Source organism: Oryzias latipes, chromosome 15 (assembly GCF_053564925.1).
Source record: "Oryzias latipes strain Hd-rR chromosome 15, Olatipes_Hd-rR_3.1".
NCBI classification, from domain to species: Eukaryota; Metazoa; Chordata; class Actinopteri; order Beloniformes; family Adrianichthyidae; genus Oryzias; species Oryzias latipes.
This window is the reverse complement of record NC_136251.1, coordinates 10,546,457-10,570,601: the sequence shown is the minus strand read 5'-3', so window position 1 is coordinate 10,570,601 and position 24,145 is coordinate 10,546,457. Positions and strand designations below refer to the sequence as shown.

The 24,145-nt window shown below is 42.5% G+C and overlaps 1 protein-coding gene across 2 annotated transcripts in view; it reads left to right on the top strand.

Annotated features, from left to right (window-relative positions):
- Nucleotides 1–24,145, top strand: part of bcl11aa (BCL11 transcription factor A a) — a 55,545-nt gene continuing 31,400 nt past the window's right edge. Inside the window, exons 1-2 of one of the 2 annotated variants that reach the window (XM_011484108.4) lie at nucleotides 1–1,317; nucleotides 4,343–4,795. In XM_011484108.4, the coding sequence (XP_011482410.1) occupies nucleotides 1,263–1,317; nucleotides 4,343–4,795 (508 nt within the window). In that variant the 5' untranslated portion in view covers nucleotides 1–1,262. The remainder of the gene's footprint in view (nucleotides 1,318–4,342; nucleotides 4,796–24,145) is intronic. The other variant, XM_078931698.1, reaches the window with a different exon arrangement.

The window sequence follows — 24,145 nt, the reverse complement described above, 5'->3', positions numbered from 1 at the left end:
CCCCCTCCTCACCGTCAACATACCCTCCCCTGAGTGAATGCAACTCCAACCTGAGGCACATCTGAAACTTATTACGCTCAGGGGCTCTCATGCACTTCCATGCTGGAAGCACAAAACAAAACACAAACAGGGTTGGGTGAATGGATGGATGAATGGATGGATGGAGTATGGGCCGATGTTCTGGAATCCGAGCATCCTAACTGAAGGGAGCATTTGTAAAGAGTAAAGCGGTTTCACTCATTCATCTTTTGCAACAAAGAAGTAAAAAAAAAAACTTTAGAGGAGAACTTCATTGAACACATTTTACTAGAGCGCACAAACACTCATCCATCATGATCCATTACGCAGTAAATCATAAATAAACTGAGGGAGTCATTATTTCATATCAGTCTAAAAAGGTGCTGCGTAAATAAGCCGGACCCCGCGTGTTTTTGTGCTTCTGCTTGTTCGACCTGTCCGTCCTGTTTCCTTCAGCTGGAAACTTCCTCCCTGTTATTCTAACACCTCTGGGCGTGCGCGTCCAGATGTGCGCGCGGCGGTTCTCTGGTGAGCTCCTGTCCGCCGCTTCCCTCCTCTCTGCATATTGCTTTCATTAGGCATCTCCCTCCTCTGGCTCTCACACACTCCTCCCTCCCTTCAGATGCCTCTTGTCCAGCCCCCCCTGATCTTTGTGTCCATTGGCTTTCACCGGGTCTATTTCTCATGTCCAGCCCTCCTCCTCCCTCCTCCTCTCTCTAATGACTGCCCATTGGTGTTGTTATTGCGCGTCCCGTCCGTCCCTCCTCCCACTCCCACTCCCACTCGGGTGCCTCGGCCCTGCCCATGTTTTTTTCTGCATGTCGGGTGTCCGTCCACAGCCTGACGTTCAAGTTCGCCGGGAACGTCACGTCCGTGCACTTGAACTTGCACAGCTAGAGGGTGGTGGGGGGGGAGGGAGGGAGGGGGAAGGGGGCTTTTGCCATTTTTCCCTTCTCTCTCTCCATCCACCTCTCTCTCTCTCTTTTCTCTGCTCTCCTTTCTCAAAAAAGCCATGACGGCGATCCCGCGATCCATCTTCGCCTCTGTGCAATCTTTATATTATTTCTAATTTATTTTGTTGTGGTTTTTGTTTTTTTGTTTTTGTTTTTTGTTTTTGTTTACCCTGCCTGCTTGTGGATGTCAAAAATTTTGGATGAAGATCATTTTTGCCCCACCGGAGTCTCCACTCTCACCCCGGCTCTCCCCGATGTGATCCGCGCTGAACGCAGCCGCCGACAGCCACCATGTCTCGCCGCAAGCAAGGCAAACCCCAGCATTTAAGCAAACGGGATTTTTCGCGTAAGTACGAGCTGAAAGAAATTGTTTCATCCGTGGTTCCCCCATATTTTATCTAGTTCATGACTGGAGCAGAGTCCGGGTGCTGGACACCGGACGCACCGGCGGTCAGCAGGACTTTCACAGCGGGAAAGTCCGGCTCTGTGCGTAAAAGCGGCTCGGAACTCAAAAGTTTTCGGTGCGCACAAACCTCCGATCAACTTCTGCGTGAAGCGGTGAAAATGCGGGTTCACAGGGCTGTCCGTGCGTCCACAGCCCCCGCAGTCGCTCAAGTATTAGTGGCAGCGCGCAGGACTCTGGGTGGCGGAGCGCGTCCTCTCCGTGGAGAAACCACCCCGCGGAATGTCCCTGCCCGCAGAGCTTCAGATGTGATCTCACTTTTATTCTTTTTGTTGTTGTTGTTGTTATTCTGAAGAAAAATGAAGAAATCTAAATGAAAAAAGCTCGAATCCAGCTTTTCGCAGTTATGGGACGCACACTTTCAAAAATGTTAAATATTTTTTACGGAAGCATTATAAGTTTCATGATCCGAAAAAAAAAACACAAATCGACTTGCTGTACTCACAACAAAAGGGCAAACGCAGAACTGGCTAAACAAAAAATTAAATAAGCAGCAACTAGATTAATAAGTTTATATTCCGAAGACTTCAGCTTCTCGTTGTGTGCAGCTGGAGTGTGCGCGTAAAAAGCCAGGAAACATGTTTACGCACGGCGTGCTTCCATCACCGAATCCTTGTTTATTTGGATCCACTTTAATTTGCTGTTAAAAATCTGATATTTTGATAATGCACCAGGAGAGTGGCGCGTGTTTGGCAACTGCAGAGCAGCTGGCAAAAAGTGGCGTTCATGTCGGGTCCAGGTGGCACGCTCAGAGCGACCACTGACAAGAAAAAAAGAAATAGAATTCAGATTTTTCTGGGGCATCGAAGCTTGATGATGTTTCAGAACGATGCCTGACTGTCGCGTGTGTTTGAGTTTTGAGTGACAGAAAGAGTGCGCGCGCGCATGTGCGTGTTCATTAGGTGAAAGTGCAGTCACCGTGGCCGCGTGTCGTCGCTAGGAGGCAGAGCGCGATCAGAAAATCCAGCTCCTACAACGTGAACCCCATGAGTTTCAGCAGCACCCTGTCCACACAGGCTCCTATTTGTAATAAAGAGAGAACGGACAAGATTTGGGGAAGAAGGGGGGGGGGGGGGGGGGGCATAGAGGGAGGGAAAAAAGCCCCCCCATCAAATCTACCCCAGTCCCCATCTCAAATTCCTCTTCATCACTCCAAACCCGCTTTCTCTCTTCAGTTCTTTTTCTTTTCCTGCAATGCATTTTTTGCAGGCATGCAGTCGGGAGGTGCAGTTCTGTTAATAAAACTGCACATGTCCCCTCTAAGCCCCCCCTAAGAGCAAACACCAGTATTTCTCATTTTGCACCCATTGCCATTCATTACTAATGGAGCTCAGATTTCAGTCAGTGAAGCAAACTCTAATCCCTGATTAGTTCTTGTTTTTAGCACCTGCATTTTCATTTCCTATTTTCTCCTGCCGTATTTACCAGAAGTGATTTACATCAAATCATCTGCTAGCTAGACACCCCTTACCAGGCTGAGTTTAGACTGCAAAATGCAGCAGGGGTATAGCGCCCGGACAATACGATTAATCTTAATCCAAGGGACATGATTTCTGACTAAGACAAAAGTTGTTTTTCTGTCTTTTTTGTTTGTTCAAGTATCCTTTTGTTCATATTTCTGCTACAATGTATTTATTTTCCCATTAAAAATAATGTTTTTAGTACATATTCAAAAATGTTCCTAATGTTCCTATTCCTAATCCTCTTTAAATCTTAAAAAAATCTTAATCCCATAACCACTTCCGACTTTAGACTTGTGGAACTCATCCAGCTTTAATAAAATCCATTCAAACAATTTTTGAATTGCGGATTTGACCCCTCCTCTAGAGCGAGGCAACTTGTTTTGATTGGAGTTTAATTTGAAGAGGTTTGGAGGTGAGGAGGAATATGGGGGTCGCTGTGGATGGAAAGAGTGGCTGCAGCGTGGATTCTGGGAATACGCTGTAAAATTCACGTCCCAGTTTGAGCACAGGACCGCGACGTCCAAATGAAAGCTCCCTCAGGGGATGTAGTCCACGTTCACACCCGACCCAGTCCTGCACACATCCCCACACACAGGGGGGGCGCACACACAGGAGCTCTGTCCCGCCCTTGCTATCAGACAAAATCTGTACCAATCACCCAGACGGGGAAAATTAAAATCTATTTTTTGATTCTCAGTGGTTTTAAGTTCATTAAAATGTGAAATTGGCAGCTGATTAAAGAAGGTCATCTCACATTAGGTGCCGAACACAGAGTCAGACTCCTCACCTTGGACTGTGAAATCTCTTAAAGAGGGACGGTAAAGGCGCTCCTCTGCCTCTACCTCAGTCTGAGTTTGCAAAAGGCTTCCCAGGAAAAGACTTAATCCGGCCTCGGAGGGTCAAGGAATGGAGCTGAGCGGCTCATTTTGGGGCATTTTCTGTTAGTCAGGGACGCGTAATCAGGGCCAAGAAGAAACACACTCTCAGTCTCCCCACTTCCCTCTCCCGGCACAGATGCCGCACATGCTTGTAACAGTTTTCCCCTGTGCTGATTACAGACTCTGTTAACTAAGCCGGACTGGCAGGTCTAACTCAACAACATATTTAGGTCTTCAGTTCTGTGTTTAACCGTCATTTGCAAAGCTTCCTCTGTCATTGGCTATGAAATTGTTAGCTTCAAGCAAACTGATTTGAGCTTTGCAGATATTCAGGATCTTATTTTCCAGCAATCGTTCGTGATTCAAATTGTTTCTCTCTCAACCCTTTATTGTGCTGTCTCTGACTCCACACCTTCATGTGACAGCTTTCCGGCCCTGTTATCAGTTTTCCAATGGAGCTGCATCAATATGTTTGAATTATAAGAAAGAAAATAGAAAAAAGTGGCATCAGTTTGTAATGCGCCACCCTTCTTTCATCTCTGCTTGTTGCCCCCTCTGCCTCCCCAGCAGCTGAGCCGCTCTCCACGGCCGTCGTCTCCTCGGAAGAGCTGTCGGAGCGCTGCTCGGAGCATTCAGAGGAGAGCGGCAGTCTCAACGGGCACCACCCTGGCTCCGCCGTGGGCCGGCTGGCCCGACTGGGTCACGACGCCCACCCCACTCCAGAGCAGGACCTGCTGACCTGCGGTCAGTGCCAGGCCACCTTCCCCCTGGCGGATATCCTGCTCTTCATTGAGCACAAGAGGAAGCGATGCCATGGGCCGCCCTGCCTTGCTGTGGGCAGGGGGTTGGACAAGCCCCCCTCGCCCTCCCCAGGCCTGGCCCTAACGCCCTCACCCGCTTTAAGCTGTCTGCGCAGCAGAAGACCCGTGGAAGTGGGTGTCCAAGCCACTCTGGCAGACGAAGACGATGATCGGTTCTCAACGCCCCGGGGGATTTTCCCCAAACAGGAGCCCCTCCCAGGTAAGCATGTAGGAGCTGGAATTTTGCATGAATGTGGCCCTAATTTTCCTTCAAAAAATTATGGAAAACTCCAAGTCTCACGAGAGTCTCCCAAGCCTCTGGTGTCTTCTGTGGAAGTGTGGGTTTTCTGCACCGTCAGCTCTTGTTTTGGTGCCGCCTCGTGTCTTTTGTTGTGTTTTCATGAGCTGTCAGGTTGCAGCCTCCTCTGACTAACTGCAGTCAAACATTTCAGCTGCAGAGTCCACTTCAGTGCTGGATTCACTCCCAGCTTGTGTGAAGATTAGTTGCTGGACGATATGCTCGTGTGAAGCCTTTATTCTGGAAAGGAACTGCAGCTTTTTCTTTTTCTGGGATGGAGTGGTATTGTGCAACGTGCGTCCCTCTCATGTGGTTCTGGCAGATGTGTCCTGCTCTCAGTGTGGTTTCCCACTCTTTCACTGCCTCGTCTTAACCAACTAAATGTGGCCCAGCTCTCCATCGCTGCCATTCCTTTCCCTCCACGCAGGAGTTCAGGAGGAACGCTTTCCTCCTTCCGTCCACTTTTCCCAGTGCGAGGATCAAATGAGAGGGGAGCGGAGAGTTTTAGTTTGGCTTGTACAAGGAAAGTCATTTATTTAAAGCGTCTCAACACCACTAATTATTTGCTGCAGCCCTGTTTTTTTCCCTCTTCGTGCATTTTAATTAGCAGCAGTTTTTAGTGGCGGACCGCCTGTACTAAATTAGCTGCCTCAGAGAAAGAAAGGGAGATGAAACATGGAAGCTAACTACACACTTCATCATTTTGCACCTCGAGAGTGCGGCTCAGGAATCCCGCACGTTGGAGTGCTCATCCTCTGGAAGACAGTTTTCCATGAAAGATGCGTTTGACCTCTGACTTTGGTGTGTACAACACCAGGAAAACAGGAGTGTGTGCGCGCGTTTCTGTGGCGTTTGAGCACACACTCCCACACACTCTTGCAGACACTCAGCAGCTAAACTGGGTTATTAGAGCGATTTACATCATAATGCAGGCGTCTGGTTGCTTCAATGGCATTGTGTGTGGGAACGTCTTGCCTGGAACAGCTGTACGCTCAGACAGGAACGGAAAAAAAAAGACAACAACGCTGTACTTCTTCTCTGATGTCCGTGTGAAGCCGGGCAGCAGATTAAATGTTCATCATTTCTGGACTGAAAACTTTTATTCTCTTATTATTATATTGCACCAGCACACAAAAAAATGCCTCACAGGCTGAATTTGCCTGACACTTCCAGTCCCATAGCTGACAATTAAAACCAGTGTTGTTTTTCCTTCACTCCGCCCATTAGCTTTCATTCCACACGACCTCAAACTGACAGAGGAGCGAGAGAAAAAACAACCCAAAACCCCGAAATAATCGGCTGCAGTTTCAGCACTGATTCCATCTATCATGTCATGTTACTGGTGGCAAAAAAAGGAAGGAATGTGTTTCTTTTTGGAAAATGACTCACAGGCCTCTCCTCTCCAAACAGTGGAGCAGATTTTATTTTATTAAAAACAAAAATAATTTCAGAATTATTTTAGAATTGAAGCTCTGCTATTTTTTGGTTTAGGACTCATCATTGCTTATGGTGCTAATAAGATTTTTCAGTCCTTTGCAGCTGCTTTTGTAAAACCGGGACTTCTCTGTGTTTATGCTAACAGCTGCAGGATTTTGGGCACTGATATTTCTGTGTCAGTCAGTTCAGACCTGCAAATTGAAGATCTGTGATGAAGAAGCACAGCAGTCCCCTCTGACTACACGCACACACACACACACACACACACACACACACACACACTGAGATGCCCGGTGCTCTCCACTCGCCCATTTATTCTATTAATCCCTGACTGAGAGGAAAATTCTGATTATAATCCCTGAGGCGTCCCTCACTCAGAAACAGCATTGCTAATGTCTCCAAAGAGACCGACGTATGCGCATGTGTGTGTGTGTGTGTGTGTGTGTCTTTTCATATCAATGTTCTCCTACAACATGAAAGTGGTTAATAAAAAAGAAAAAGTAAAATGGAAAATTTAAATGAATTCTTGGTGGATTATTTCTGCAGTAAATACACTTTCAAATGCCCGAAAATTGATTTGTCGTAATTAAAATAAAGACAGTGTAGAAAATCCATTTCAATGTATTAGGATGGATTTGAGCTAAAAGTGAGAAGCTCTCAGGGAGCAACATATTACAGAGAAATATTGACCGATAAGCTATCAATATTAGCTCATTAACACAGATATTATCATGTGATGATGAATCCAGACGCGTCTTGGCCTGAAGTCGAACGTTCAGAGTATTTTTAGTCTGTGATCCACCGATTAGCAATTAGCTTATCAGCGGCGGGTAATGCACCTCAATAGAGCATTTTTAGCATCCGTTCACTGTCTGGCTCTGTCCCCCTCATTTAGTTGAACTGCTCAATCAGTCGATGCAGAGTCCGGACAGCCGATGGACATGTTTGTTTTGGGTGTGTATGTCCGTGTGTAGTTGCGTTTTACTCATTAAACTGCTAAAACCTTTAGAAATAGGTCAACAATTCTTACCCCATTTCTATACATAAGCAGAAAAAATCTGCCAACGAGATAAGAAAAATGCCAATAATTCTTATTTTAGAAAAAAATTAAACTAGGATTGTTTTGCTATTGAAGAACTTTCGTTATTAGATTATTTTTTCTTGCAAGATAGAAGACAATTTTTCTTGAAACAAATGAATTTTTACCTTCTCAAGATTCCATTTTTGCACTGTAGTGATCTGCTGCTGCTCTCTGTCTGAAAACGTGTGGACACTTTGAGAGGAGTGTGAACATTTTAACGAGTTCAAAGCAGACGGTCTGTATTCACTGTCACAAAGACCTGGACGTGTATCCACAGTCCAGGCGGAGGCAGAACTGTGTTGGAGAGCAGCAATGACACCAAGCCTGTTGCTCGATCCTGTTTAGCTCAGACACCCACAGACCTGCTCCTACATTTGGTTACATAAGACAGTATTAGAGCAGTTGCAGTAAAGTACTAACTACTGCAAACGTCACCTTGTGTCCCCATGTAGAGGGTTATTGCATATTCATACAGCACAAATGAAGACATGCCAGCTTTTAGTCCTCAGCACATTTTCTTAAACTCTGTAAAGTTGGACTCACTGACTTTCTTTCATCCCTGTCACATCCTCAGAGAGACTTTTGACTCCTCCAGAGGCCATGCAGGAACCATCCAGATTATGCAGGATAAAAAGAGGAAAAACGCTGGGTGCACCTTGTGTGACCTTTGACCTCATGCAGAATAATAGTAATAATAATAATAATAATAATAATAAAAAACTTTATTTATATAGCAATTTTTTGAAATCCAGGTAAAAAAAGCTGTACAACTACTTTGAGACAAAATCCGTATTAAAAACAGTTTCCAGTATGTAGAGATACAACCCAGCACACACACGAAAGGGTGATAGTGGTTAGAATCAATAAAATTGATAAATCAGTAAAATCAATAAAATCAACAAAATCAATACAATCAATGAAATCAATGAAATCAATAAAATCAATATAATAAAAAAAAATCAAATGTTTAAATTTAAGAACCAGTAAAATCATTAACAGCACGCGTATAGAGGTAGGAAAGCTGACTCTTATTTTCTATTCTATTTGTTGGACCTTTCTTTAAAGTTCCACTCCAATCATCTTTTGATTTATTTCAAAAGTCTTCCCAATGGTCTTTTACCTCTAATTATGCCATTTTTAGCAAAAATTCCCTCTGAGTTGTGGGTGGGACTGTTGATGCAGAGTAGGTCCAGCCACACTTCCCGTCATCCATATGTTTACATGCTCTCCTTCTAGCTAACGGCCCCTCACAACCCCAACCTAACATTACCGGTGCAATAATATGGCGATGAAAACAAAGACGTATATGGATTTATTTGTTTACAAGTTGAAAAAAAATACGATGAAATGCAATTTTAAGCTTAATTTTCTTTATATATGTCAGTAATTATCAGAATATGCCACAAAAAAACACAATTTACATTAGGGTGGGACTATTGTCCTTCCATGCTGGTGAGTTCATAGAACTGAATGTGATGTAGATGGCTCAAACAGGAGGCTCAGGCCTTGTAGAAGACTCCTGCTTTGGTTGAAACTGATTCTCCACTCCTCCCATGGAAGTCAGAGTGTAAAAAATGAGCAGCAGTTTGGAACAGCAGCTTAAGTTTTTGATGGAGCAAATCCAAAACGTAGAGGAGCAACGCGTGTGTGGCAGCCTGTTTGGACAGGAAGTGATGCTGAAGAGGGGCAGAAGTGGCCTCCACCGCGACATCAAAGAACCGCCCGCCCAGTCTTCTGTGTTTGCAGTGGCGGCAGTGCGCCGGTGACGTCAAGTGGGCTCGTGCACGCGGCGTGTGACGGAGGATTGTTTATTGATCTGGCTCATTGTGTTTATGCGAGCAATCTGACATCCACGCTACATTTACCTCCTCGTGGTGAGAGCGAAAGCTGCTGTTTTTGGCTCGCTGTGTGTGCGTTTGTTCACACACACCACACACACACACAGACACACAGAGGTTGCAAGTGTAACTCCGCTCTCTTATTATGTTAAAGGAGTGTTCATAAAACTGTTTATACACTACAAAGCTTATTTATATAGGCCACTGGATTACAGGCTGACTCTATATGCCACACACACATGCAGCCACAATTGCACACGCACACACTCTCATGCACACATGCCCGTCCTTCGTGTCAGATATGTGCTCATTCATCAGAGCTTCCCCTTACTTTAGACGTACCTGTCATTACTCAAAGCATGTCCACATGCTTTGAGTGAGTGTGTGTGCGAGTGTGTGTGCGAGCAGGACATCAGCTGTTGGAGTGTCATAGCTGAGCTGGCAGTGTGTTTTTGTCCGTTCCTCTGGTTTCATGTTGGCTCAACTACTACTACAACCCTGCAAAGCCTGCACACACACACACAAACACACGCAGCCTCAGCACCGTTCACCCGCTGCTCCACACCAGGCGCGTCTGGCTCCAAGTATGGGAAAATCAGGCTTTCCATCAGCGAATGAAGCTTTCTTCTCCTTCTACTCGACAGCCGTAACAACGCTTGGAGCTAAATCGAGTCAGAGCAGACTTTTTGGAAATTTCTTTGACTGTTGTAGTGCAGGAGTGTGCGAGCACGTCCTGCAGCTGCATCGCCAAATGCACACAGATGAGCTCAGGCAGATGACACGCCAACGAAAATCAATCAAGGGATTTTTATTTTATTCGGTGAATAATTTAAAAAAACAGTTGACATAAAATGAAAAAAAAAAAACAAAATACAATCAAACCACGAAAGATCTTTTACAATTTTTACAAGCTGAACAATTTTTGAGGATTTATGATTGCTGCAATTTGGGATTTTTCCTGCAACAAATTAGGAAAATCTTTGCTTTCAGTCACTGAAAAACACAGACTTGTTTTAATCTGCTTAAATAAAGCAATATTTAAATAATTGAAATAGTTTTTTTAGATTTTTGCCGTCATCCTTAAGTCCAGCTTTTGTACTATTGTTCTAATAACAGTGGGTCATACAGCAATGCAGATTGTGTGATGTGAAGGTGCATCTTAACAGATGTGTAGTAGACACGAAACTCTCACAGGATGAATGCATCCCAATGTTGCATGCAGCAGACATTTCTGCGTCAAACGTGGATGGGAGCATCTCCAAAAACGACGGTGTTTTCAAATCCTGAAGACAATCGCAGACGAGCAGCCGTCATGCAGAAGGAACTCCCCCTTCTCGCCCAGCAGCAGCACTGACTTTTCCTGATAATTTGCGGAGGCTCATTTGAATTTTAAGCGCTACTTTAATCTTCAAAGCTCAGATAGCTTTATGAATATGCATGCAGTGGGCAGACTTTAGTTCATTACCTAGTTGTAAATTCTAATGACCATTAGGTCCTCACAGTAATTGCCAATTGTTTTGCATTTTTGATTGGCCTATTACCATGCGCATTTGTGGCGCACATCAGCCACGCTTGTCAGAGCCGGCACGTCAGTGTGTGTGTGTGTGTGTGTTTCAGTGCCTATGCATGAGCACTTTTTTATTTGTGCCTTTGGGTTACAGATGTGTTTGTGGGCTGGCTGTTTTTTAGGCTAATATAAATGAAAGCAGCACTTTTTTTTTTTTTTTTTGTAATTGCACAAAGACTGAGAGGCGAGTCGGAGATTGGACACATTTAATTTACATGATGTCTCGTCTGTTCCCTCATTACACTGCTTGTTTCTCACCAGCACACACACACACACACACAAATTACACCCAATGTGAACCATCTGGCTCCTTCTTGTACGTGCCCGTCTTGACGTGGTAAAATGATTTCTCAATGCCCATCTCTCTCCTTCTCCTTTTCTGTCAGCCCTTCTTTGGGTTTCTCCTTGAACAAACAGATGTCATACCTGTCTTCTTTCTCTTCCTTCTGCTGCCACCTTGGAGACAGGGATTGGTCTTTCTAATTGAGGTTCTCTCTAAGAAATTGAAGAAAACTGAAAGTGAAAGAGACAAAGAAAATGAATTTTTGTTGTTGTCTCGCAGCAGAGAAAACTTTTTGGTTGGTTACACCTGCTCATAGGAACAGCCTGACTTTTTCCATCTTCTAGCTTCCTTCCTGTAAGGAAAAAAGAAAAGGAAAAATGTTTAAGGTCACTTTACTGTCATCTGCAGCTACGTTCACACCATTTTGAAAAAAAGACCCTATGTAATTGGCCTATTGGGGTGATGGTTAATTAAGGAATCGATGAATTGATTTCTATCTCTACGATCCAATCTCTGATCAATCTGTCTGAGGCAAAGCTGTTAATCGAATTGACCTATACCAATATAAAATCATTTCAAAGTAAAATAAATTGGTTCTATCGATCTTAAAAAATACCATTGAGGCATGATATATTTATTTTACTATTACACAAAAACTTACAAGTTCATCACAGACAACACAGATGTGATGACAGCAAAAACTGATCAGTTCGTAATTTCAGTCTAATGTGTGGAAACACAGAATTTAGCAGTCATGTGACCGTACAGTGAAAAACAACAGTGGGCTAAAAATGTGAATGGATTTAACATTAATTCAGGTTAACTTGTGTGTTAGGACACATATTAAATTTACACTTGATTATCTTAAAGAAATACAAGGCATCTGGAAAACTTCACCTGCACTGTTCAGTACCAGGTATTTCTCTCTGAGTCACACTGGTTAAAGTTTTGGCTAAAGATGTCCTGGATCCATTTTTGATTGTTTAAAATGAACCAATATTGACTATGAATTGTATCAGGAACCACAAATTATTAAATAAATCAAATTGTTAACATGACTCGTTACACCCCTAGAACGTATATATGTGCATTTTGGGCTTCCACATCCAAAACTCAGATTTGGTCGTGACAAATGGATAGCTTCCCTTTGAATTCACAGAAGTGCCAACTGTTTAAAAATTAATCATGAAGGAGGAATCAGTAATTTCAGTTTGTGACTCCAAGTTTGTCATGTATCGTAATAGAGCTTTGAAAGAAAAAGCCTGGAGCAAAATTTGTGAGATTTGCAACGCTTTGATATCTCCCACCAAGCCTTTTCCAGCTGTAGGTGGTGGCAATGCACTAGTACCAGATAGCAACAGTTCAGTGTGAACACCATGGGCTGAACACGTTCAAAAACACGCCTTACATGGCCGGTGTGAACGTAACTTTACGTGAAACCAAGAAATTTTGTATATGAAAACAGCAAACAGGAGCATCCCGCACGTGTTGTAATGTTGACATTTTTCTTTTTTCTTCTTTCTTTTCATCCTTTCAACCTCCATTTCCTCTCCCAAACACACACTCTTCTGCGCTTCCTCCTCGCAGTTTGAGTGTGAGCTCCATGAGCGAATGCAGACGTACGTGCCTATGAAAAGGAATTCTTAATCACCCAGAGAGGGAACAAACAGCAGCGTAGCTGAAGGAGTTTGTGTCTGGTTGGGGAGGCTTTCAGGGGGGTTTCTCTGGTGGGACACATAAGGCCTGTTTCCCGAGCTCCCCCCAACACACACACAGACACACACACACAAACACCTCTGGCTGTTTCTTATGACAAAGTAGTTAATATTCATCTGGGAAACTGAATCCAGAACACAGCTAAATTATTAAACCTATGAACTTTTTAGGCAGTAAGATGAACTGATGAGCCACATCGATGAGATACTCCTCTTCTTCACCTGCATGTGTGCGTCCATGTGTTCATGGTCTCTCCTTGTGCCTGGTGATTGGTCTTTAGCCAAGGGCATGCATAATTGATCCCCTACCTGCGATCATTTTCTTGATGTAATTGCCCTAGTAAGATATGATGAAATCTAATGGATAATTTATCCCTGAAAAAAAGACATCCCTGTCAGGTCTTTTTGTTTTGAACTTCGATGTCTTCCGGGTTGAAGCGGCAAATATTTCCGATCTTTAGGGATTTTTTTCTTTGCGAGCAACTGTCAAAGTCAAATGTTGATGGGGATTCAGACCTTTACATGTTTACTTAGCTACAATTTCTAATAAAATGGACCTCTATTCTGTGAGTGAACATGTCCTCAACAACAAATAAATAACAGGATTGCGCAAATAAATAAATCATCTCTCTTCCTAAGTAAGTACTGAAGTGTGAAAGATGGAGCCGTTTATTGAGTTCCCGTAAAGCTTAAAAAAGAAAGAAAAAAGGCAGGAGTAAGTGAATGATATTTATGAATTTTTCTTTTTTTTCTTTCTGGTTGGTGATCCCTCCCATCATCCCTGGTCCTTTTTTTTACACGCGTTGGACTGCAGATGTGTTTCAACTTGTTCTGGACGCTCTCACACTTCTACACATACCTAAAGCTGCCTTTTAGCCTTTTGTTTAACTCCAATCTTTAGACTTGGAGCTTGTTAAAAAAAAAGATTGGCTCAGAAGTAGTATTTTTTACCCGTCTGCCGATAGCCGGGCAGGACAAAGACACACACACAATCGTACACACTCGTAGTGTTTATCTTTGCAGCGTGCGGGGAAATGCAGGCCCCTCTCTGCAATGCTGGGAGAGGTGCTGAGAGAAATGAGGGGAGGGGAAGAAGAAGACTGATAGATGGAGAAGAGGAGGAGAGGGCATAGGGGGTAGAGCGTCCTCAGGGGATGGGGGGGCGAGAAATGGAGAGGGGGCAGAGCGAGGAAGGAAAGGTTGGGTCCTGGTGGCGACTGTCCATTAACAGATGAACTTGGCCGACGTCCAGCTGTTTGATGAGGCGGGTGTCACACACACACACACACACATGAACATTTACATACTGTGTTTCCCTGCTCTGCGTATTAACCCATTGTTGGCTGAAGTGTGGGATCACGTTCCCTGTTTTTGTGCGCCTGTTCTGTCCTACACACACCCATGCAGTTCAGCAGGGCCAGTTCAGACTAGTCGGTGCTGCTACAGATAAAGGAGACAAGTGAAAAACTGCGGGCTGGGACAGATGCAGGAGGAAGTTAAACACATTTATTTCAGCCGCTGCTTGTCCAAATCGGTGTGAGTCTAATGCAACGGCGCACGCTTTAAGCAGTTGGTTGGGGGAGGAGTTGGAGCGCAAAGGGATGAGGGTTGGACATGCCACATTTCTGAGCTGCGGCATGGCATGTGCAGTGAATGCCTTGCTTAAGGGTAGGTTCGTACCTGCTTTCTGTCCAGTTGTAACTTGATGAAGTAACTGGCAGCTTCCCCTCTGTCGAATCCAATGTTTTTTCACTTTATCTTGACACTTTCTGTCCGGCGGTGCTAAAGGAAGACTTGCATGACTTGCTCATGAGCACACTAAAGGTCAAAATGGTGTTTCACATTTTCATAGAACTTATGTGTATTGTTGTATATATGATGGATTAGTCATTACTGGTGGATACGAAATATCTGCAGCAGAAAAATGAGGGGATCTGTACGGGGCATGTAGATGGCAACTTGATATTTCAAAATTGAAGACCACTCAGTGAGCCCATTTATCGAAAATGTTTATGCACAATTTTTCTATGAATATGCTCGGTATGCTCCTGGTGACAGGTATTAGCAAACACTTATACAACACATATGCCATAGTGGTTGTAACTTACTGTGTATCATCCTTACAAAGACTTTACAATACACTTACCACACACACAACTATGGTACGTTCCATTTTCATGATGTTCCTTAAAGTGGTCGGACAAGAGTCAAGGACACTGCAAGACACACCTGCTCTCCCCTTAAGATGCCGCCATAATATGATATGGCATTTTCTTTCCAACTCTGTTATCGGTGGGATTCAATATTTAAGACTCCTAAATGTAAAGTCAAACTTCCAACAAGTCTTCCTATTGATGATGTTCATCACACTGGTTTCCATTACAGCTTTCAGAGAGCTGATAGTCCACTGAGTACTGTCATTAGCAAATAGGTCATGTGGTATGGCAGTCATTTATGGGAGAAGCACGGTTAGATGTCTCCAGGAGCTTGTTCGGAAGTTGTGCGTCCATGTCAGTGTAGGCCGGGCTTGTTCTTTCTCTAGAGACAAATGACATATGCAGATTCTTTAGGGGAAAAAATAGACTTGGTGTTTTTTTCCAAATTCTTAGCAAAACTAAGGGGTTTCATTTTTAAATGTTGCAATCAAGCTTAAAGGTAATGCAGGTGACCAACAAACCCAACTGGCTTGAAATTGGACTGTGAGAGGAAACGGGTACTTTTTGCTAAGAGAAGTGACAGCTGCAAAAAAAGGTGAAACTACATTTAAAACAGCACTATCAACTGGTTTTTAGACAGTAATTGTGCGGTTTTTGATAAAGTGATGGATTTGAAATAAGGATGAAGGTATATTTGAGATAGATTAGGAACTTAGTGAGCATTGTCCTCATTTTCTTCATAAAAGGCATGTTTAAGTTCAACAAAACTGCTACAGATGTCCAACTCAGAAAATATTTCAAACTAAAGTTCTGCTTTGGAACATCCAAACTAAAGCTAAGAAAGATGAAGGTTTTTGATGGGAAGATGGGAACGTCTCAACCTGTTTCCCCTGGGTTGAAGAGGTTAAAGAAGGTCAATCCTGGAGTTGCTTTATATATAGTGTGACCCACAGTCATGTACAGTAAGATGTGGGAAATTCCAGTTACACTTCTGTTTATACCAAACAGAAATTTCACAGCTGTACGTAAACAGACGTCATACCGCTGTCCTTCAGCATGGGTGATTGGACGTGTGCTGGTTAAGGAGGAACCAGGTCACACACTGACTTTAGGTGTCCTTTAGTGACTCTAACAGTTCAAATTATTGGGAACTGTGTTCTGGATGCCCTGTGATGGACTGGTAATACATTCAGGGTGTACCCTGCCTTCACCCAACAGTGGCTGGGATAGGCTCCAGCAACCCTGAAAGGGATCAAGCACATTTAGAAGATGGATGGATGGATGGATGGTCGTGTTCCGGACTGTGGACCAACAAAAGGAAATTCCAAATTATATTTTAGTGCAGAAATTCTAAAATAGCTTAGTAACACAATTAGAACATCAATTTTGACCTTTTACAATATGTGTTTATTTTATAAATGAAGGAGGAGCACCTGGAATTTCCGCTTCACTTTGAATCATAAAAATGGTTTTCTGAACACCTGAAATTCATATTAATGACCCTTTAGAACTAGATCTAGCAGTTTTTGGGCTTTTCCTACTCTAAGTAAAAAATAATTTGCTATAAAAGTATACGCCATAATGTAATAATTGGTGTCTGGTGCCCAGTTTTTGTTACTGTGGATAGTTATCTTTGTTCAGGAAATTGCCTGAATTATGGCGCGATCTAAATCCACGTTTTCTTCAAGACAAGGGGCTTCTTTCACTTTGCACTCTAATCCTGGTGTGGTTTGGCACCTGCAAACCATCAGACCACACAACAGAGGGAAAAGAATTGGAGACACATCTAGGAACAAAACAGCCCATAGAGAAATATTACAGTGTAGTGTTCCCTCGCTGTACCACGATTCACCTTTCGCAATCCCGCTGTATCTGATTTTTTCAGTGCTCTGTAGTCTGTGTCCTGATTGGCTTCTGTACAGACATGAGAAACCTCTCCAGATCTGCATGAATGCTTTTTTGCTGCTTTTTTTCATTCTATATCACTGGACTTATTTTTCTATGAAGGCTTGAACTTTGAGAGTTCCAACACGAGAGAATGTCTGTGTGAGAAAAGTGTAGAAAGTGTGTAGTGAGGGGTTTTAAAACATCTATAATCCTACTTCACGGATTTGACCTATCAGGGGTTATTTATGGAACGTGATAAACGAGGGAGCACTTTAGTACAACTAAAAGAAAAATGGGTAAAGAAATCTCATCAATAATTGGCGGTTTGTTGTCACCACTCGACATTTTCAGGTGGTTTAATTCACTCAGTGATGTAGGAAAACAAAAAGAAAGTGTGGCATCTTTCAACATTCAGTGGAACCTGGTTTCCAAATTTAGGGCATTTTTTCGTACACATTTCCAACCTTAACCCTAGAAAATTTAGCTTCTGGGAACAGATAGAGATTTATCACACAAATGAGGCTTTTCAATCGAATCCTGATTAGCACACAAGTGGTGTTCACCATTGTTTATAATCCTGTAGAATTAGCTTGCAAGTTAATCACCACCTTTGTTAACCTGTTATGCTGCCTTTATTTCTTTAGCAGGTATCTGTATACTCAAATAGCATCATTGTTGTGTAGATATTTACTTTCTCTTCTGTTTTCCTTGATTTTTGACCAAGACTTAAGTATTCCTGTTTAACGAGTCACTCATTTGATGTCTTTAAATACTTTTTCAACTAAATGTAGTAATTTGTTGGTTTGCGCCTAAGTGCTGCTGGACAAATCTAACATTGAGCCTGAAATGTCATTTTGACACATGACTTTTTCAACCCCAGAGGGGTTTCATGTGGGTATTTGCATCAGGGTCTTGGCAATGTTGCTAAGATCAGTGATTGTTGCCGCAAATCCGGTATAGGCAGACCATAATTTCAGCACACGCTCGCATGCACTCCCCAAGGCTTGTAAGTGGTGTTACTTACCGGTCTTACCTTGTGGTCATATCTCTGCTCGCCCCCCATCTGCAGGCTGTTTGTGGCAGCATTTGCTGCATTAAAATTGAGAGCTGTTTGGCTTGGAGCTACCATATCGGCCACCTTCTTTTCTGCCGCGCTCTAATCTTATGTAAACACAGCAATCAGCTCCCAGCTCACTCTGGCAGATGCAGGCCAGCAGTGATGTGCCAGTGTGATATATCCTTCTAAACCCCGGATTAAAAGTTTGGAGGCAGGGGGCGGTTAAGGGGAGGGGAGTTTTTATGGGAGTTGAGGGGTCAGCTGTCATCTTTTTAGCGTATTTCTTTGTGAGCCAACAAAACGAGTCTGAAGTGAGGCCAAATCTTGGTCTGAATCTCTGTTGCTTTCAAGAATGTGACTAGATTGTCAGAAGGCATCAACGTAGACGGTTTTAATTGTTCACGCTTTGACTCACCAAGGTTAGAAACCAAAGGAGATTGGTAGATCTATTCTTCCAGCCTCCCTGATATTCACAAAGAGAAGAAACGTACAGTTTGGATGAAAATAAGAAGCCTAAAATCTATAACAAAGATAAAAGGAATAAAGAAACAAAAAGACATCTAGCGAAAGAGACATGTTATGATGTGACCCATGTAGCCAAGACAGCATATGTCTTCCAAAGAAAATATTTTACACATCTGTGTGTGTGTGTGTGTTTGTGTGTGTGTCCCTGGCTCTCTGAGTGTATCTGTGTCTGTGAATGATCTATGGTTTGTGTTTATCTCGCCATATTTCGGCCTGGCCTGCCGTCACCGACGTATGAATGATAAATTGCGGATGTCCATCGGATTCACCCGAGCACCTGTGGTCCCTCGCTCCCCAGGCAGCATGGCAAGAGAGCAGAAATAATAGATAAATAAAATAAAGCAAGGAGAAAAATAAACATAAACACCTCTCAAGGATACATGGAAATTTTTGTTAATCTCTCAACGTTTTCAGGACATTTTTGGAAGAAGAAACCTCTTCAGTTGCTGCAGTCTAGGTTTGAAGCTGTTTCCTGTTTGTTTGATGAACTCAAAGACACATAAAAAACTGTCTGGGAATGTCTGGATGGTAGTTCTCTGTACGTTTTTAAACCAAACGGTACTATTTCCCGTCCATGTCCGCTTTCTTCACCTTGTTAGCCTTTCTTTATCGTCTTTAAAAGTGCAGCTTTGTCAAAGAGAAACACCTGCGTATCCTGTCTTTATCTACCTGCTTTTATCAGCTGCTTATGAAGTTCCCTAACTGCAGATAAAGGAGATTTGAGCTTCCCACTCCACCGGCAGGTTATTGTTCGATGGGTAAATGAAGATTATCTGAGGCCGAATGCGATAAAGTAGCAATGATTTTATGAATCAGAAGCCTTCTTGTTTTACAGTTCAAGTGTTTCTTACTAGAAAGGGGACAAATGGAATAAAAAAAAAGCAGCACAAGGGGTAGACGTCAGATTTGTCAGATTTGACACATACCCTACTTTATTCACTAAAAGGCGCACTTAAAAATGCTTCAAATAACGACTTATAATTGGAGCACCTTATAAACAGATTCATTCTGGTTTTTCTTACTGATGTCAAAAAGATTCTGAGAAGCAAGCGCCGCTCTGTCAAAATGTTTGGTTGGGTGTTATTGTGAATACGCTAACATGGCTAACACGTAGCAGTTTTTTTTGTCGTTTTTCACATGTTCCTAACAAGGTTGGTAGTTAGCTTGTCACAGTAATGTCTGTTTTAGTGGTATCAGTTAGCTTTTTTACGTGTTGCAAACACTGACTGTAAATGAGAACTGGACTGAGTAACCCCTCTCCCCTCGCATTCCAAATAGGATGTACCCTCTGGCTCCAAGAAGTCAAAATCCCATAGACTTCTATAGATAAATAAACAACTGTTACTCAGTTATTCTATTGGTCAGAATAACCTTTTTTTCTCAGATTCATCTTTTTCCTAATCCTACATTTTTTTAAATTATATTTTTACTTAACTGTTAGTTATTTAAGTTTTAAACTGACCAATGAAATGCCTCAGTTAAAGCATGACCGCCACTTCGTTTGATTGACAGATTCTCCCGAGGTGGATTTCAGTGGAAGCTGTGTGGACTTCAAACACGATCACTCCTGATTGGCAACAGTAGTTGCCATAGAATCGTTGACTCAGACCACTCGTACCAATCACTGTCGTTTGGCTCCAACATGGCCAAAGAAATGTTGACTGAATTGGCTTCATTTTGCTGGAGCTCTAAGTAAGGCCTTTTCTATGGGTGATGTCACACTCGCTCAGTCCAGTTGTTGCATACAGTCAATGGTTGCAAACAAGGTTGGGAATTACATGTATTGTTAATTTGTTAATACGCTTACGTGTAATACTGCTAGCCAGGATAATACTTCTAACCCGGCTAGCACTTCTAACTAACTGACTTTTTATCTCGCTTAATGTGCCTTATGATTCGGTGAGCATCATGTGACACGAGTCAGAAACAGACCATTCATAGACGCTGCGGTGCGTCTTATAATCCAGTGTGTCTTACAGTGTAATAAATATGGTAAGTGAGAATAATAGTGTTGGCTTTGATATGAAAAAGAAGAGAAATAAGTGTTGCATAGGGACTTTTGTGATTTTTCAGGCTCCCCTACCATGAATATTATGAAAATGCTTCCGTTTCTTTTTTATGAAGCAGCTGGTGGCAGATTTGTTTGTCAGAAATAACTTGTCAGCTGAGTTTCAGTTGTGTTTGCTTGACTGGCTGCGTTGTGGAGGCTCTCACCCCGCCGTCCCTCTGCTGTGTTGCTGTTTGTCTCAGTAACAGTAAATACCCTTGCTAACTGACACAGATCCACCTTTCTACTTGGCCGAACACACAGAGACGGCCAGCTCTGTGCGTATGTGTGTGAGTGAAAGAGTGTATTCTCCAGTGACCCTCTGCCCTCTGGTTTAAAGGGACTGAGTGAGCACACACACACACTCCCTGCAGCTTTTCCCTTTTCAGAGATAAAACACAGGTTTAATCTTTGACACCGTGTCCAAACTGGCCTCTTTGCAGGTGAGAAAAGCCTCCTGGGGAGTATGTTTGTGTGTGCGGGTAACTGTGTGTGAGAAGCTGTTAGTTTCGCTGTAACCTAAATGTGGAGGACAATAGCCTGCAGGCTGTGTGTGTGTGTGTCTGCACTGTGTACTGTACTGGATGTCTTCTTTGGTGCCTCTTGTGTTTATGTGTTCCAGATTTCTTTTTACCTCTGTGTGCTTCACACCTTCTGCCTTGGGTTCTATTTGTATGATTCGGCAATATATTTATTTATTTGCTCATTTATATTCATCTTTTTTTAATAATGATTTTGTTCTTTTTACTTTCTGCTAAAAAGTCCTCAAAACAATTCCTTTATCTGTGGAAAGTGGTTCCAATGACAACGAGGACACAAAGTAACTGGAGTCTTGTTTGTAGAATTTGGTTTCATTCTGAAAGAAAAAGAACTGTATTTTACTTCCAACAATTCTTTATTAAGAACTTTTTTGTTTTCCATCTACTGTGTTTACACATTATGAAATAGTAAATTCTTTTCTTTCATCTGTAAAAAATTAGGTTCAAATGTTCTCAAACATTTGTCTTTTCTCTGAATAAAAAGCACCAGGAGTCAGTGCTGATGGCTGTGAAATCCCAGCTGAATGTTTCTGTGTGGAGTTGAGGCTTTCTGGACGGGAGTGTGTTTTCTGTGCACTGCAGAAAAACACAAGTTTGAACATTTACTAATTTCAAAATACAGTTTTTGTCTTAAAAGATCAGGAGAGCAAAACCTTTTTTAAAGAAATCAAACCCAGACAAATTCTAATAGTTCCACTGGCAGATTTTTTTTTTACTTAAAGGAATAAAGCTATTATTCTATACAAATATATTGTTTTGAGAAGTACATATTTTTTCCGTGCAGGTGATCTAGCTCTTAACTAATTGAGTAAACCTTTGGGGTTCTTTTGTGGTAGGTGTACTCCGCCTCACAACTGTTGGTCACACAGGCAAAACACAGAACAGAAAGAAGCTAATTTGAAAAACAGAAGAACAGAATGGATGGATCCCCTTTCTGACAGAACGCAGTATTTTATCGAGGCTGGAAACCGGCACAGGGAGATCCAGATGCTGTTCTAAGTAGAATGATACCTGTAAAATGTTTTAAAATTGATAAAACTGAATTACCTTTTCCCTTGTATGTTAGATTAGGGAAATTACCATATTTTCCGCATTGTAAAATGTACTTAAAAGTTTTATTTTATTGAAAAAATGACAGTGCGCTTTATAATCTGGAGCGCCTTTTAGATGGATTAATTCCGGTGGTGCTCAATGGTGTTAAATATGTTCTTTTTGCGAGTTGCAATCAAGGTTGGGTGTTGTTGTGAATATGCCAACGTCGCTAATGTGTAACATTTTTTTACATGTTACTAGCCAGATTTGGAGTCAGCCTAGTCATAGTAATGTTTGTTTTAGTTCTCCGGATCAGTCTCATCTGTCTTATTTTTTTGCTACTAACAAGATTGGAAGTTACAAGTATTGTGAATACAATAACGTTGGTAACGGGTAGTGTATTACCAACAAGTTCTAGAGTCACTGTGGACGAGGTTAATAAAGCCTGACTGACCGCTGAACTTAACTCTGACTTATTTGTCTCGCTTAATACGCCTTAGACTATAGTTGGGTGTGCCTAATGCATGACATAATTATTAAAAATAGTGCATTCATTGACGGTGCGCCCTATAATCCGGTTCACCTTTTAGCACAGAAAATATGGTCTTAAACATTAACTGATGACTCTAGACATGAAATTTTGAAACTGTTTAGAATGCAGACTGTTTAGGGTGAGGCAGAGAAAGTTGGCAACACTCTTGCTCTTTAGGACGTTAAAATCAATCTCAGATGGTAACATGATCATTTGACGTGTTGCCACGAGTTGAGCTGACCCTGCAGTGGAAATCCGTCCTGGTGGCCAATTCAAGGCTAGAACAGAAACACTGAAGCTGTGTTTCTGTTCCTTAGGCTTCTTTAAAATCCCACAATTCCGGATTCTGCTGCAGCCCGCTGTGATGATAGTGATGTTTTAAATGGAGATATTGACCTTTTAGGAATATTTACCATGTAATGCAATTATAGCAGTAATGGATTTGGCCCGCTGATCTTTTTATGCGCTGTGTCAGTGGGCCAGTAAAACATTGCTGGCTTTATTACAACGCTGAGACTCGCACACACCATGCAGACCAGGCAGGCCCTGTGCTCATTTGCGTGTGTATGTTCAACATCTATAATCCCCCCTCCCTTGTGCAATCACACGCTGGCTCTAACACGCATGCACGCAGGCACACGTGCACACCAGACCCCTTTCTGTCTGCCAGGTCGGACAGCAGACTGCCAGCAAAAAAAAAAAAAAAAGAAAAAAAGAAGAAGGGGCTGTGTTTGGGGTGAAGACTCATCTGCAGGGGTTAGTGGGAGATAGCCACACACACATGGATGAACACACACCCCCGCCATCCCACTGCCTATTTAGATTAGAAGGGTTTAATAGCAGAGCACAGCTCCAGAGCTCTGGTCATCGGCCTCACACAAGTTTTTCAGGAGTTCTGGCTCTTTGGCTGTAAAGGGGTTTTAGCTGTTAAACTGGGGCCGAGCTGCATTTGCTTTTGCTAATGACGGTCCTGCGTCCAATCTAATACAAGCTCAAAAGCATTCATAACAAGCTATTGAGGAGTAAGGAAGCTAAAAATAATGCCAGCTTTGTTTTTTATTGTAAGGTTTTGCACTATGGTGGGACTTTTTTATTAGTTTAAAGTCCCACTGCAATCATCTGCTATTTTTCTCTATATAGAAAAATGCCACAATGACATGTTAAAAATACCAAAAACTCAACTTTTTTTGTCTTTGAGGTTGTGTTTCTTCAAAACCTAAAGGGCAACAACATCTGAATAGACTTAGCTGCTCTTCAGCTTGTTGTGTTCACAGTGTAATGTTTCACTGTCCAATAAAGTTATCCCAGCTGCCTAGAGCTTTCATCTCCATAGTGGTCATCAATAGACATCAACTTTTAGTTTTTCTATTATCTAAAAGAGATCTGCATGAGTTTCAGGCTGATAAGCTGTAAAACACTCAACCTGAAGTTTCCTCTTGAGTGTCTAGGGGGTAAAAACAGGTGTAGTTGGAATGATATTATCAGTGTGACCGCTGACACACTTTTGGGGTCACTGGGTTGCTGGAGCCTATCCTAGCTATTTTAGGGCGAAGGCGGGATCCACCCTGAACTGGTC